This window comes from Cavia porcellus, unplaced genomic scaffold (genome assembly GCF_034190915.1).
Source record: "Cavia porcellus strain 051 isolate PalLab524CR breed Dunkin Hartley unplaced genomic scaffold, mCavPor4.1 scaffold_24, whole genome shotgun sequence".
Classification (NCBI taxonomy): Eukaryota; Metazoa; Chordata; class Mammalia; order Rodentia; family Caviidae; genus Cavia; species Cavia porcellus.
Genome location: NW_026947507.1, coordinates 6,880,577 through 6,897,635, shown reverse-complemented (window position 1 = coordinate 6,897,635; position 17,059 = coordinate 6,880,577). Strand labels below are relative to the sequence as shown.

General features: G+C 33.1%; 1 protein-coding gene across 3 annotated transcripts in view; it reads right to left on the bottom strand.

Annotated features, from left to right (window-relative positions):
- Positions 1-10,926: 10,926 nt before the first annotated feature.
- The window catches only part of Micu3 (mitochondrial calcium uptake family member 3), an 88,314-nt gene continuing 82,181 nt past the window's right edge, over positions 10,927-17,059 (bottom strand). For all 3 annotated transcript variants that reach the window (XM_063234599.1, XM_063234600.1, XM_063234601.1), the window contains 3 exons: positions 16,658-16,815; positions 14,998-15,066; positions 10,927-13,280 (listed from right to left, as the gene is read on the bottom strand). In XM_063234599.1, coding sequence (XP_063090669.1) covers positions 14,998-15,066; positions 16,658-16,815 — 227 coding nt within the window. In that variant the 3' untranslated portion in view covers positions 10,927-13,280. The remainder of the gene's footprint in view (positions 13,281-14,997; positions 15,067-16,657; positions 16,816-17,059) is intronic.

Below are 17,059 nucleotides of genomic sequence, written 5' to 3'. Positions count from 1 at the left end.
CTCATAGATGAGTTCAGGAATGAAGTTATTAATGACCTGAAGCAAGACATAAGCAGAATAGTTAGAGAAATGCTAAGCACCGCCCAAGAAAAAACAGATGGTAGAATGGAAGAACAGGGAAAAAAAGGGGGGAGAATTGTTTGATGGAGAAAATAGAGAAAACATAGAATACGTGAAGCAGGTTCAAAGAGATTACCAGGAAACTAAAAACTCTATTGAAAACTGGCATAACAGCTTGAAAGAAACTAAGGATAGATTATCTGAATTGGAGGGCAGATTTGTAATATGGGAGCATGAAATGAAAAACTTAAAAATAACGAAGAAACAAACAGCAACAATACAAAGACTAGAAGATGATAAGAGGATCTATAACTTAAGAATTAAGAACATAAAAGAAGAGGTAGGGACACAAACAAATGAACTACAAAAGCTATTCGCAGAAATAATGCAGGAGAATTTTCCTAATTTAGCAAAAGGTAAAGATACTCAGATGTATGAAGCATACAGGACCCCAGCCACCTACAACCTAAACAGAGCTACACCCAGGCATATAAAATCAAAATACCAGAAATCCAATATAAGAACAGAATATTAAAAGCCGTCAGAGACAAGAAACAGATCACTTACAAGGGAACACCCATCAGAATTACAGCAGACTTCTTGGCACAAACCATCAAATCACGAAGAGCATGGGGGGAAACAATTCAAGCTTTTAAAGATAATAACCTCCAGCCAAGATTGATATATCCTGCACAACTATCTCTGGAAAATGATGGAAAAACAAGGTGCTTCCAGGATAAAGAGGAACTAGGGCAATATGCAACCACCAATTCAGCTCTACAGAGATTACTACAGAGATATTCTAAAAAAGAAAAATATGAAGAATAAAGAAATAGTGGCAGAGAGGCCACAATGAATGGAGCAGAAAACAAATTGAAGAAAACAAACTGACAGAAAAAGAGCTCAACAGAAATGAGGCAGAGAAGATTGGATGATAGGAACAGCTATTTTGGAGAAAATGACATCATAATAGGTAATGCTGATTTAATATCATCTTGTTTTGAAGTCCCATCAAGCTTTTGTTCTTCTGTCTCCATCGGTCTTAACATGTTGTATCTTATTGGATTTTATTATATGTGATAGTATAAACAAAAACTTTTATAGACAAGGAGATTATACAGAAACCATTATTCATTTTCTGTTAGTTGATTCTAAATACCCTGTAATACTGTCATTCTCTTGAATGGTTTTACATTGTTTTGATATATTTGATGCTACAGTATATGAAGTTATACTCAAAGACTTTAAGGAAAGAGACAATATGGTAACTAGTTTTATGTCGGGATTATCTTGTGGTGAAACACTATTTTGCTTAAATGATTATGTTTTGATCTGTGCTGTTTTGTTGTTATGCCCTCTTTTATCTCAATCTCCATTTTATTACTTTTTTATTTTTATCCTTTTAATTAAGGGAAAAATAAATAAAAAATAGCAGGATATATTATAGTAACCCTTTGATTTTCTATTAACTTGATTTGAAGTCCTGTATTGCTCTCACCATCTTGTTTTGACTGATGTTCCTCTATTCTGTTTTGCTTGATAGTACCAGGTTTGAAAGTTTAGGCAACAGCTGTGAAGATAGTGGGATTCATTATGACACCCATTCTGGTTGACTATTATCTACTTTTGAAGACCTATAATGTCTCCAATGTTTTGGTTTTGTTGGTTTCGTTCTTTACTGTTTTGTTCAATTTTATTATAACTGATGATATAGGCAATTCTATTAGAGATAGCGGGAGGCATTATGGTAACCATTGTTGATCACCTTGTATTATGTTTTTACATTATCTATTATGTCTACCCTTTTGATTGGACTGACTCTGTTCTGTTATGTCACATTTGGTTTTACCCTCTTCCAGAAAAGTAATAAGAACTGTGGGAGTAATAAAACCCAAAATGTGTAATAGTCATTGTACAAAAGAGAGGAAAAGAAAGTGCTCTAAACGATATAACTGCATGTATATTTAAGTGTATAAGATAGACAATGATATTACTAAGTTTTGTTGGATCATTGAACAGAACTGTTTGCAGTCTCACTGTTTGAATGTCCACTTTATATGCTTTAATTTTGTAACTTGAACAAATATTTCTAAGATGACAATATGTAATCCATTAACTAGTGATTTCCTACTGTTTTTTTCTGAAATTCTGTATAACTTGTACCCTTTTTCTGTTTTTTTCCTTTTTCTCCTTAAATAAAATTTAAAAAAATTAAAAAATTAAAAAAAAGAATTAAACTTATGATGGAGATTTTTTGCCTTGGTCAATAAGTCATTTGTATAGCTCCATACTTCATTTCATATTTAGTCCAACATCTGCATTTGTAAGACTGAAATTTATTGTTGCTGTTGATTCTGATTCATAGCGGCTGGCCGTTTCTAGATCATGCAGTCTTTCTTTAAAAGGCTATGCTTGATTATCACCTGAGTGTCTTATGAAATGATGTCTTTGCCTTCACTAAGGGTGTGTGTGTGCATGCATGTGCATTCATCTCAGGGCCCTGTAAAGGTTTGTACACAGAGGAGGGTTTTTTTTTTAACTAACTGGATCCTCTTCTTCTTTTCTGATTCAAAAATCAACATATTAACACTGTTAGCATAAAACCCTGTCCTCTGAACAATACGAATTTTCCAAAAAGTCTCAGGCTGTCTACCGCTCTGTCTAACCACTGTCCTCTGCCGGGAATACTCACATGTGTGGTTCCTAGTTATTTCTAGCAAGTCTAATTCGAGCTCCAAGTTACCTACTTTCTACTACTGCCCACTTGAAAGTTAGATCTTGAAGTTTTAAAATTTTATTTTTCCTTTTAAATAATTTTAAAAGGGGAAATTTCCTGGAGACTAGAAATGCTTGAGTGTATATTTTATTTGGGGGTTTAGCTATTGTGGAGTATAAATTAACCTAAACCCCATGTATCTTGTAGCAGAAACATATTAATTTTATAATCAAGCAAGCAACAAAAATAAAAGGCAGCAAAAACCCTTATCTGAATAAGTAACATATACATTTAGGTAGTAATATAGCACTATGAGAAACAGTTATTAGCATAATCTATTTAGCATTTTCCTGTTTTATTTGTCAGTCCAAATAGTAGCTGAAGGATACTTTCTGTGGACTGAATCTTTAAATTTTAGAAAAAATATATTTAAGTTGACAAATGAAGGCTGACATCTGGCTATAGTTTAATAGGCTGAACACCGAGCAAATCCTATTTCTTTATTTGTTCATTTTGTAATAAGTCTTGACATCATCTTCTCCTCTTTCTTAAATTTGCTTACTTAATAGGGCACAATGAAGTTTTGATGTTCAATCTGATTTCAAAAGAATCTTTGAGACAGCTAATCTTATGTACACTCACTGTAATTAAATATTACAGCACAAATGGTACACAAGATACTCACTTTCTTGAGAACCTCTTAGCACCAAAGAGCAATGACACACAAAAGTATAGCTTTTCAGAGCGCCTTTTTTGTAGGTTTTCAGCTTGAACTTTTAACTCTTATACCACCCTGAGTTGCTAAAGCATTATATAGCATAGGTTTGAATATTTTATTGTTTTGCATTCTGTCCTAAACTCTCAGTTTACCTGAGTCTAAAATCTGCTAGCTGCCTAATCTTCTTATACTTAATCTATTTGCTTAACCTACTTGCTTGCTTCAACCTACTTGTGTGAAAGTATGCATATTGCAAACGCAGTATTAAATTAGGCTAATAATCAATTTCAGTTTTCTCTTGTGGTAAAAGTGGCTAAAATATGTTTTATCTGACAGTGTGGTTGACATCTTTAATCTTTTAAAATCCAGTAACTGATTTCTGTGCATGTTCCTTCATTAATTAATTCCTTTTCCAGCTTTAGTATGCAAGTTTAAACTATGTGGTAGTTCATAAATTCAAACTCACCATTATTTTTATTCTTCCTAAGACCAGCTTTCTGCTTTGAGAAGTAGTGTAAGTTGTGTTTGGTAGCTAAATCCTTGTAACATATGACTTTTATTAGACTGAGACCTTAAATTTTAGAAATGGTTTTTCTTAAAAAAAAAGTAACATACTCAGCTAAAAATACTCAAAATAGTTTAATAACAGCTCATTACATGTAACTATCATCCCAGTCTTCTGAGATAATCATTCTTAGTCCTTGTGGGTATTTTCAGAAATATTTCAAATACAGAGTTCAAATATTGTATGTTATTTTAGACATTCCTCCTTGAAACCTATTAAAATGACAGAAAAAAAGATTTTTAAAAATCAAGGTTTTTTCCCCCAAGTGTAAGAGAACTAAAGAGTACAAGGACAAAATCTTTAAATCTCAGAAACAAATAGTTTGAAGACTAAAGAGAATTTAAGTGCCTATACCAGAAAGTGCCCTGAAAGTCAGATTCCCACAGTAGAATTCCAGAGAGGCTTAAAAAATGAATCTGAGCAATCACTCTGATGATAACAGTACCCAGTATATTAACCATTGTTAATTTCCTATTATTTTATTGTGAAATTTTGTATCATTTTTATTTTTTTCAACTTAAAATTAAAAAAAGAGATCTAGGTGACTCTGGTAGTTGCATGTAAATAGGATAGACTATTAAAACTCTGCTTTAGAATCATTTAGATTCAGGCTCTGTATTAGTCACTTTCCCATTGCTGAACAAAATACTTAATACCTGCAACTTAAAGGAGTTAGAGATTTATTTTGATTCACAATTTCAAAGTGTTCAGTCCATGGCTGGCTGGCTTTAAAGCAAAATGACATTATGGAGGGGCGGGGTGGAGAAGAGCTGCTCGATCTATGCCAGCCAGGAAGCAGAGCAGGAAGGGAGGGACCTGAGGACAAGAACACATCCTTCCATGTCATGCACCCCATGAGCCACCTCTTTTGACCAGGCTCCATCTAACAGCACATTCAACTATGATTTATTAATGAATTAATCCACTGATAAGTATAGTTTCTTATCAATTCAATCGTCTTTTAAAAGCACTACCTCTGAACATATGAAACTTTTGGGGAGCACTTTAGATCTAAATTGCAATAGTTTCCTCCAGGTCTTTTCCCCTTTCTTCACTCTCACATACCAGCAGAAAACTCTTCAGAGCAATTCTATGCATAGAGAGAAGAATGCAGTAAAATGGGGGGATTCAAGATACTTTTCCTGTACTCAGCTCTGAACAAATTAGCAGCCAATCTTAGAATTACCTGGTGGGAGAAATCTACTGGTCAAAAAGAAAAGACCTATCGGTACTAATAGTCAGTTCCTATGGGCAGCCAGCGTAGGTAGGGTCACACAGCCAGACCCACCACTGCTTGCCCGACACCACCATGGGAAGTATTGCTTCCTGTGGACAGCCAGCACACGTGGGGAGACACAGCCACATACACTCAGTGCACCCCTAGACCACCAGTTGAGACCCTTGCTTCCTTCTGGAAGCCATTACCCACAGGGAGAATCAGACACACACACTCCTAGGTGCCTACCACCACGGGGGAAGTCCTGATGTAGACACACGGGCTGAGAGAAGCAGCAGCCCCACCACCATGCACCCCCGGCCATCAGGGAAGCCTCAGTATAGCTGTATATATCTGGAGAAGCCTGCCCAATGCTCTGCTACCTCTCTGAGAACCTGGGTTCAGAGAAACCCAGGTTCCTGTCCCATTCCCCTACACCATGGAGGAGCTGCCAATGTGGAAAATGCCAGAAACTCCACAACCAACTTTTTGGAGGAAACGCAGGAGAATATCAAGATAAAGGAGCAAAAGGCAATCTCAGACCTCCAGCCCACACAGAATAAGTCTGGGAGATACAGTCATGGAGGAAAACGGAAGTCACACCTGAAATCTCTTAGTGGATAGCAACTGAAGTAAGGAAACAACTTCATGAGATTGTAAAAGTAATCAGATCAGAAATAATGTCTCAGGTAAAAGAAGAAATCACAAACAAAGAATTTGCAACCTTAAATGAACCATATAGGAAGAAATTACAGTGCATAAAAAAAGATTCAAAAAAATATCTAGAAAATTAAAAAGTCAATCAAAACCACTTGAAAGAGACCAAAGACAGACTTTCAGACCTTAAAGACAGGATCACAGCTAGTGATTGTGACAGGAAAGATCTCTTAAAAATAACAAGGAAACAGTAAATAACAATTCATTGGCTACAAGATGACACACACACACACACACACACACACACAACAATTTAAGAGTGATATGTATCAGCAAGAGAAGCAGGCCAACACAAATGAAATAAAAAGACTTTACAGAAGTAATAGCACAAACTTCTCAAACATGGGAATAGGATCTGGCACACAGAGAAGCGAAGCATATAGAACTCCAAATAGCCATCACCAAAGGAAATCTATATCAATATAATAATCAAGATCCCAGAAGTTCAACAAAAGAATAGAATATTAAAAGCTGTTAAAGAAAAGAAACAGATCACCTATAAAAGAAAACCAGTCAGAACCACAGCAGACTTCTCAACACAAACCATCAAATCAAGAAGACTTTGGAGCAAAGTGTTTCAAATCCTGAAAGAAAACCACTTCCAAACCAGGTTGATGTACCTGTGAAACTATCCTTCATAACTGTAGGAAAAATAAGATACTTCCATGATAAAGAACACCTGAAGGAATTCATGACCACAGAGCCAACCCTAGAGTGTTGAAGGATATTCTGTAGAGAGATAAAGATGACCATGGATCCTGGAGCAACAGCAGCTCAGGATCACTAAACAGGACAATGGAACAAAGGGGAAAGGGGAGAGCCAACAGCAGGAGGACAGCATGGCAGAGGTGAACAAATGCATGCTAGCTGTAACCATTTATGTAGATGGCCTCATCAATAAAAAGAAACACAGGGAGAGTGGATCAAGAAACAACATCCATCAATATACTGTATATAAGAATCATACTTAATTCAAAAGGAAATTCATAGACTTAAAATCAAAAGAGAGACAAAAATTGTTCCACGAGACAGAAGTCCAGAAAAAAGCAAGGGTAACTTGCCCACTAACCACAGAATGGGTAAGATACAGTATTTTCATATAATGTAAAGCTACCTAGCTATAAAGTAGGATAATCTCGAAGCTCTTATAGCTAAATGGATACAACTGGAGATCATGCTTATGGGTGAAATGGTTTGGCCTCAATGGCTGAACACAGTTATATCCCTAGCATAAAAAGCTGAAGAAGTTACAGAGATCCAAAAAACACAGTAGATATTATGAAAGCGATGGGAGGGGAAACCGCTAAAAAAGGGAAAGTGGTAACCACTGTTAATTTCCCATTATCTTGTTTTGAATTCTTGTTTTCATAACTTGGTTAGGTTTGGTTTTAGTGCCTTGTTTTGTTAGATTTTACTATGTCTGATGGTATGGGTAGCTATTTTGAGGATAATGGGATGTATTATGGTAATCATTGTTGATTTCCTGTTATCTCATTTTGAAGTCCTATAATGCTTTCAATATTTTGTCTTGATTGGTTTTATTATGTTTTATTTTATTTGATTTTATTATGTGTTATAGTAAGGACAGCTATTTTGAAGAAATCAAGAGACATGATAACCATTGTTGATTTCCTATTGCCTTGTTTTTCTATAATGTTTTCTTTTGTTTTGATTGGTTTATTCTGTTTTGTTTTATTATGTGTGAAGATATGGATAGCTATTTTGAAGAGAATGAGAGACATTATGGTGGCCATTGTTGATTTCCTGTAGTCTTGTTTTGAAGTCCTGTATTGCTTGCACTGTTCTGATCTGACTTGCTTTATTTTGTTTTGTTCTCTTTACAATAAAAAAGATAGAACACTAAAAAACAAAAGAAAACAAACAAACAAACAAAAAACAGGCCTAATCAGACTACCAGCATGAAGCCCAGAAGTCAAAACTCATCCCATGCTACAGATTCTGATGTTTTCACATAGGAACACATGGGTTATCAGATTTTTGAGAAAAACTTCTAACAGGAGACACTTGAAAGATAAACAGAAAAAGGAAATCAGGCAATGAAGGGAACAGGAGAAAACTCTCAAGAGGTCAAAATAATGAGAATAAAAGATAAAATATATGAAACACAGATAATAAAAATAAAAATTTAGGAAATAAGAATTGTAAGTTGAATAAAGGAGGTTAAATATATAAATAACAAGTTCTACAAAAACTAGGTGAGACAATAAAAGAGGGATAAGCTTTCAAACAAATTATTGTTTTTTCTCCAATATTAAATGCTATGAGTTTTAAAATTTTCAGATTGAAAGGACTATATAGTCTCCAGAACAAAAACTTGATAAAAGACACTTTTCAAAGGACATCTGTTTGGAATCGTAGAGGAAAAATGAGTTTCAAAGAGAAGTAAAACTTGTAAGGAATCAGAATGACATCTGATTTCTTGAGAACACTGAAAGCTAGAACATAATGGTTGCAAAATTATTAGGGGAAAGGTGTGCCATTCTAGATTTCTAGTTAGAAATCTAGTTGCCCAATTATGAGGGTAGAATAGAGCATCATCAAGGCATACAACTGAAAACTCATTGTGCAGTCACTCTCAGGGAATATGGAGCATTGTACTCCACTCCAAAAACTGAAAAGAAAGAGGGTGACCTGGCAAATTAAGAGAGGGAGGTTTTGGAATGACAGGGCTGCAACAGACCGAGAGAACAACCAATCTAGGTGAGATAGCACAATAGACAGCTCCGAAGAAGTTTCTAAAGTAATAAAAACTTAGGTACCATCTGACGAATTCAAACACATGAACAATATATGTATAGTACTGGAGGCACGCCTAGAATAAACTGGTAATAGGTAAATGAGAGATAATTAAAAACTAAGCAAACGGAAAAGGAGGAAAGTATTAATCCTAGGAAAAGTAAGATGTTAGGAAATCAACTGATGAAGCTATAACAACTGATTTAGGCAAAGATACTTTCTATGCTGAAAGATGGGGGAAGAGAAATTTGAATGTCTTGATGGACAGTGTCAGAGAGCTAGACTCTTATCTTTCAATGGTAGGAAGTAATCTAAAAACTAGGTCAATGAAAATGTTGGTATGTTGTCTTGAAATATGAAGGCAGATATTCAAAGAAATTGCTAAGAGATTTCAAAGTGCCTCTGAGAAGCAGAGATGAAGACTGCTGGATAAAGAGATGCAAAAAATTGTTTTTTAATGATTTTGGAGCTTCAAAAATACAGGCATATAACAGAAGGGATTAAATTTCTGTGCACGGAAAATATTTGGAACCTAAACAGTAGCAGAGCACACTTTTTAAATACCTTTCTGTGCTCCCATAAAAATATCCTACAGATCATTTCATATGAAAAACATAAATGGACCTTCTATTTTCCATGCTTTCACACTTGTTTTATTGAACACAAATACTTGATGACACAGATATTTATACATGTGTGCATTGTGATACTATAATCCCAGAAGTAAAATTGTAGTTCAAAATTGAGATATTTCCAGGCCACCCACCAATGGTACTATACCCAAGCGAAAGCCTCAGAGCCATGTCTGAGACCTAAATGGCCCCGCCTACTCCCCTACACCCCTCTAGCTACTATAAAACTAACTATATTCTGTGCAACTATCTTTTTGCCATCTGAGATGTCTGTATATATTGTCATTTTGATTTAATTTATAGTTATTTGCTTTCCCAGCACATGCCTGTACTTTTAGCTACTTGAAGGCTGAGGCAGGAAGAGGACTGCAGATCTGAGACTGGCCTTTGCAACCCGCAAAGAACCTGTCCAAAATAAAGTAACAGAGATCTGGGCTGTAATTCAGTGTTAGAATGCCTGCCTAGCATGCGGTTCACTCTCCGGTACCACAAGACAAAAAAGTTTTTGCAAGAACTGTCCATCCAGTCCTAATTTTACAAATCAATCTTCATGCAGATTCTCGCACCATTCTCTTATTTTTCCTATTCTACTTCTCATTAGCACTTGTCCCTTACTTCCTTCACAGTGTTCAACAAGATTTATTTTTCTCAGAAAAATTTTATAGTGTTTTTAACTTCTTCTAGGCACTCTTTATAAGCATTTTTATAGGTATATTTTTAAGATGTATGCCAAAATGTTCACTGTGATACAAAGAGAATAATAAATACTTCACAGACTCTAAAATGTGATATTGTAAAATAAGCCAATGTTATTATCATTGTTTTTGAGATAGAGTTTCTCTGTGTAGTTCAGGCTGCCTTTGAACTCACTATATAGACTGAGATGGCGCTGAACTTGGCAGCAGTCCTCCTGCCTCAGCCTATAGAGTGCTGAGATTACAGGCATGCACCACCATGCTCAGTGACAAACCATCATCTTGTGAGTTACTAAAGAAAGCAAAAATGCTGTCAATTTTAAAAAGCGCTTTCTTATCACTCAGAATTCCTATTGGCCTTAGTGAATATTATACAATTCATATTTTTACATCTTTTGCAAGTAAAAGCATTGTGGTTTTCCAAAGTGTTAATTTACTGTACAGTTTTAGGTAGGAATAGTAAGTAATACATTTGAAAACTGGCTAATTTTAGGCACTATCTAAAAAAACCAACATTAGTAAATTAGGCTACTATAGTTTTGGTTTAATTATTTTACGAGATATAAAAAATCAGTTTTGTGAAGCAAATTGGTATCTTTTAAGTCACATAAGTAAATTTTTTGAAAAGCTTTCCAGTACTAATAGCTATAGGTTTATAGTAGTGGAATTAAATACTTCAAGAGGCTTTATGGCTTTGTGATTTACTTACCCACAAAGATGTTGCTGAGATCAATTTCACTGGCATGCATTACCACAGAAGATCAAATGGAAGCTTAGCAATCCACAAAGATTTGCCAAGTTTAGAGGTGACATTTTCAGAAACAGATCTACACAACAGTACACCATGATGTTTTGTGATTCAAGGATAGGTATGTTTATTTTAAAATAATATAAATATGTAAGATAGACTGCTTCACAATTACAATTTGTAATTAGAACAATTCATTGGAGTTTCAGTTAAATAATTTCTTACTGGGAAATGATTCTGAGAAGTACCACAGATCATTTATCACATATCACATAGGGTTTCTCTAAAAATGATAACACCACAGTTTTGTGTATAACTTAATCTCTGCAAAGAATAGTTTATAAAAGGAAATACCAAAAATAACAGCAGGCATGTATTTAGTACATTATTTTCAAATAATTTAAAAATATTTAAATTGATGTAAACAACAATCCAGTGAGTGTTTTTACTTCCATTTCATAGGTGATAAATTTCAAGAGTGGTATTATAAAGGGAATCACTGAAATTTACTATTATCTTTCTACTTACTTTGATTAGAGTATTTTATTTATCCCTATTTTTATATTATGTTGCAGCCTTATATATAGATGCATTCACATTGGCAAGTAATAAAAATGTGATTATGTATGTAGCATGATATTCTTCCTTGGGAGATGAATTCTAAAGGATTTTTACAAGCTAATTCAATTTTTAATCTACATTTATAAGATACTACATATGTTCAAGGTAATTTAACTTAGGACCCAAGACGAAGCTGCATTTTTTCAATTATTTTAGATACATAGTAATATGGAGAACACTCAGTGTGAAGTACAGTAGAGCTGGACATGATAAATCAGTGAGCATCCCAGTCAATCGGCTGACTAAGTCTTCAAAAAAGAAAACTTAAATTATTACACTATGTGTGATTCTTAAACTTAAAAATCTGTATTTATATGTTGGCATAATAAATAGATCAGGTAAAGAATGTAAAAAGTCTTAAATACAAAATCAATGCTGACAACGTTTTCTTGGAAATAACATTACTTCTATAAATAAGATGATGCAAATCAGTTTCACATTTAGTAACATAAAAACAAAGTGTTTCTTATTTTCATATGCGAAAGCAATACAATAATTGGAGTGTATGTAATGTCATTAAATAGGCCTTAAAAAGATAAATGAACTATATTCCACATGCACTATTAAATTCATTGCACTATTTTTGTATAGTATCCATATATTAACTACATGTCTTTAAACAGATTTTTATAAAGTACTATCAAATTATTTTTCCATTTGAAAACCTAATTTTGTAGTTTTTCAAAATCAAGTTTCTATTTTCCCACTTAAGACATATGGTTTTTGAAATAACAAATTATATTTAAGTTATTTGTTATTACTGGCATCACTTTTGCCTGTGGTCCTTCAGCAAGAAACAAAATATTAGCTTCTGCCTAAGCATACATCGGTCTTCTAAACTACTTTTAATTATTAATTTATAACACTCATTTTGGTATCACAGACATATATTAACAATACAGAAAAGTTAGAGTTGTAGAATATTTACTAGAGTTACATATTTCACCTATAATCAGGAGCAGCATCATGTTTAAAATAATAATGACAGTGTCTACTATTACAACTGACCCTGCTTCTAATTATCAATATGACATTTATTTTTTGAGAAAAAAAACTACTTAAGTTCATCACACTATACATAAAGGATACCAGACATTCTGTTGGCTTTGGTAAATGAAAAACAACAACAAAATATTTCACAAGTCAAGCAATAAATATACTTAAGTACTTTTAAAAGTTAAAAGTACAATGTAAACCATCATCGTTATTTAATACCTTAATTTCTACTTATTTTCCAAAAATTATTTCAATATACTTAAAAACCTGGAAAACAATAGGGATTTACTAACAATTCTAAGGGTCCAGGTGCAATATTCATTTTCCAAATTAAGTTCACAGTTCAAAACCAGAGAAAGCATTTTGTCCATTTGGGGCCAGGGATATAGCTCAGTGGCACAGTACCTGCCTGGCAAGCATGAGGCTGTGAGTTTGATACTTGGTACCTGAAAGGAAAAAACAATCTGTCCATTTTTAGGTGATCTGCATTCTATGAGTCATAAATTACTTTAAAATGAGACAAAATTCTAATAAATAAATAGAAACATTTAAAATACATTCTAATGTAGTCACTGAAGTATCTTTGTACTTCTGAAAGGAATGAAACAGTGCAGAGTTCAGTAAATCAAGGCAAAAGCTCAGCTTGGTTATACAAAACATGGATAGAAGAAGCATTTCATCTCTAAGAATTCCATCCAAGAAAAATAGAAATTTCATAACATTTTGCCTTTTCCTTCATTTTCTACATGTTCTGATCTCAGACTTGCTTCTGTTCTAAGAAATTTTTGCTTCTGTGTTTGTCAGATAATAGTTCTTTAAAGTTTTTTTTTTAGGAGTACCTGATTAAAAGAAACAAAAATACAAAATTAATTATGTTGGCTATAACTCAGAGGTGATAACATTAAATCAAAATTCTTATGAAAATCATATGAAATTAGTAAAAACACTCCATATAAAATATAAGAAACAAACACTTAAAGTAATCATACAACCTTTCCTTGACTTTGAAAGTTCAGTGTTTCATTAGAAACTTTTCTAATATTCACTCCTAGGTTTATAGAAAGATCACTTCCACCTATAGATGCATGCACTGTATGTAGAACCAGCAGTGTCAGTGTGATCAGTGTGATCTTACTACAAATTGAGAACATGCTTATACACATGTATAAATAGAATGAGTCTACTTTTACATATTTTGTTTGAGGGCCTATAAAGTTCCTTAAAATAGGTACCAGAAAGACCTTTTTTCCTTTTGTTATTCTTTATTCTTGTTAGTTTAAATATAACAATTATGGCATGAGATAAACAAGGAAGGCTACCTGTTGCTATAGCATTTTTAACAGTATTGCCCCAAGTGGATTCTCTAAAACATCAGATTTCAGAGCCACTTTGCAAAATGCTGTTTCCTTTTAGGAAGACAACATGAATAGTACCATATTAAGGAGTGACAAATTCTGTGAAAAAGGAACCTAGTAAAATATTTTATTATATTTTTCAAGTTTGACTAAATATTTCTATTTAAAATTTTATTTCATTTTATTTTTTGTTTTTTGAGATGGGGGCTTTCTTTGAAGTTCAGGCTGGCCTCAAACTTGTGGCAATCCTCCTGTCTCTGGCTCCTGAGTGCTAGAATTACAGGTATGTATCACTGTGCCAGGCTAATTTTTAAGAAAAATTTGCATTGATATCCTGATGAACCACTTATGAAACAGTGCTACAAATATGTATCAATGCTTCAGGCTTGAGGAAAACAGCAGGCCATATACAAATGCCTTCATTTATAAAAAAAGAAAACTTCTGATGTGAAAAACTAAGCAAAACCTACAACTGATCAAAGTTTTGTAGTTACAACTCATTTAAAAAAAACCCTTTGTTTTCAAAATTAGTAACAAGTGTTAAATATTTCTTTGGGTTAGTTCAAATAGAATGAATCTCCTGAATCTTTCTCATTATTCCAATCTCTGATAATAGTGTAGCAAATAATAAATAAGGTGGTTTACCATAAAAATAAAGCTTAACTCCTGATTTGTCAGTTACTAGCTAATTATTTTAGATGTTACTTGGGAACCCTTATTTTCACTGTTTTGAGTGAGACAGCTAGATCCAAGAACTAAATGAGATACTAAATGGAAAAAAACCAGTATACTGCCATCTCAAATAATTACTAAAAAAAGAGAAGTTCAGATTCATGATCACCAGAAACAGTAACACATACTCCTTAGGTGCTAATGATCTTACATTATAGAAGTACAACTTGAATTTATTATACCTTATCTGTTCAGGTACAAAAGTCAAAGTTCAATATAAAAAATTTGAAGTTAAGATACTTTAATGGCTTAAAATTTTAAATTACAGTTCTATTTGTTTCAAAAGAATGTTTTTTTGTGGTACTGGGGATCAAACCGAGGACCTTACCCATGTTAGGCATGTACTCTACAACTTAGCTACATCCCTAGTCTCCTTTTGGTTATTTTCTAAATATTGTAACAAAAAAATAAATTACAACTCTTCTCTTATTGTTACAAAACAAATCTATAAAAATAGAAGTTAACATACTTATCTGCTATGAAGTTCTTTTTTCAGACAGGATTTGAAAGTAGGATACTTCTGGACTGTCTTATAACCCTGTGTAATAGAGAATTAAAGATGTTCAGATGTACAGAAAGACAAATAATGCCTTTTTTCACTGAAAGGTAATCTAAAAGGTCAAACAAGTAGAGTGGAATGGTGGTTATCAAAGGCTAAGAGAGGAGGGGAGAATGGGAGGAAGTTGATCAAGGATTAGAAAATTCCACTAGAGAGGATAAATAAGTTTTCAAGGTTAATTGCATGGAAATGTAACCACAGTTAATAATTACGTATTGGGTATTTTAAAACTGTTTTTAAAAACAGGTTGAAAACTTTTAGTTTTTTTGTAAGTATACATTCATACATTTTTAAGTATGTAAAATGATGAATATAGTAATTACTTTATACAGTAGTTCTACAATGTGTATATCTATCAAAACATTACATAATACACATAAATATATACAATTTATATTTGTCAAATAAAATTAAGTGTACAATTGTAAATAAAATGCTATAGGGTTCAGAGGTATGTAATAAATATATAAAATAAAAACAAATAGCACCTACAAGAGAAATACAGTGCCAAAGGTTTAAAATTAAAGTTTATATTTATTTTTATTATCTGTCATTTTCAGTATTTGTAACATTATCTGATCATTGTGGCAAAGAGCCACTAGGTGGCAGTTAAGTACACAGCATCTTTTACCAAAACGTGGATTTAGTCATTGTTTTTTGTTTTTTGTGGGGTTTTTTTGGTACCAGGAATCAAACTCAGGACCTTGCACTTGCCAGACAGGTGCTATGCCACTAAGCTATATCCCAGCCCTAGTCATTGAGTCTTTAAAAACACAGTCAAATGAATTTTGATCTTTTTCTAGATGTATCTCTTTCTATTTTTAAACACATGAAACAAAGAAATATCCTTGCCAAAGAACGAAGACTGAATATACTAATTGTTAATATTAATAGAATTTTTTCTTTTCTTTTTCTAGGGGCTTTAAAATTTTTTTTTCTACTATTTTCTTTTTTGGTACTAGGAATTGGAATTGATCTCAGGGCCTTGCGCTTGCCAGGCAGGTGCTGAATTTTTTCTTTTTCTATTTGTGGCACATCCACAAATATGTTAGATATTTTAAAACTTATTGAAATATGCTATATTTCAAGCTTTATAGCATGCTTCTTAGAAAAACATCACTGAATTTCTAATAGTTACTTACAGTATATCAACAGAAAAAGGAGTTTAACAGGTAAAATCTTTAAAATTTGTTCTACATATACATGACAGTGAATATATGATAACTTAGGGAATCTCAGGTTGCCTAGAGAGAATGTTTTCCATAGAAAATGAGAAAAAGTATTTCCTTGTATACTGACAAGTCTGAAAAGCCAACAAAGAGACTGGATTTTTTCAAACATATCTGGCAACTGGGCTAAAAACATTAATTGAATATGAAAATAAATTATTACAAGTCAAAATAATGTTTTAAAAAACTTTTTTGATCACCTCAAATTGTTTTTGAAAGGGCCTATGACTTTTATTTCCAAATAAAGCATTTCATGTCTATAAACTGTTTCTGAATACCTGTGTTTTTCATACTCAAGATTTTAAAAAGGATACTAATAGGCTGCAAATGTGTAAGTTTACCCGGAATCCTCTATGGAGTCTGTCTTTCATAATTCCAATAAATTCTTTATAACTTAATTGGTCATCTTTGTCAACATCAAAAATCTTGAAGACAGTATTCACTAAATGTGGTGAAAGTTTGAGTCCAGTAGCTACGTAGACAGCACGTTTAAATTCATCTAGATACATGTCACATAAAAAGAAAAACAGGCCATTAACTTTATTTTTTAGTACATGTTAATTATTAGAGAGAATGTTAAATAAGTTGATTTTTATACATGGGTCATGATCTTATATGGAACTTATGACTACTCATTAATCATGCTGCCTTTTAGGGTGTAAGATATTTTGTTATTTAATGAAAAGAGCAAAAAGTAGCTGTTATGGTTAATAATGCATTCATAATCAATGGATGTTTAATGA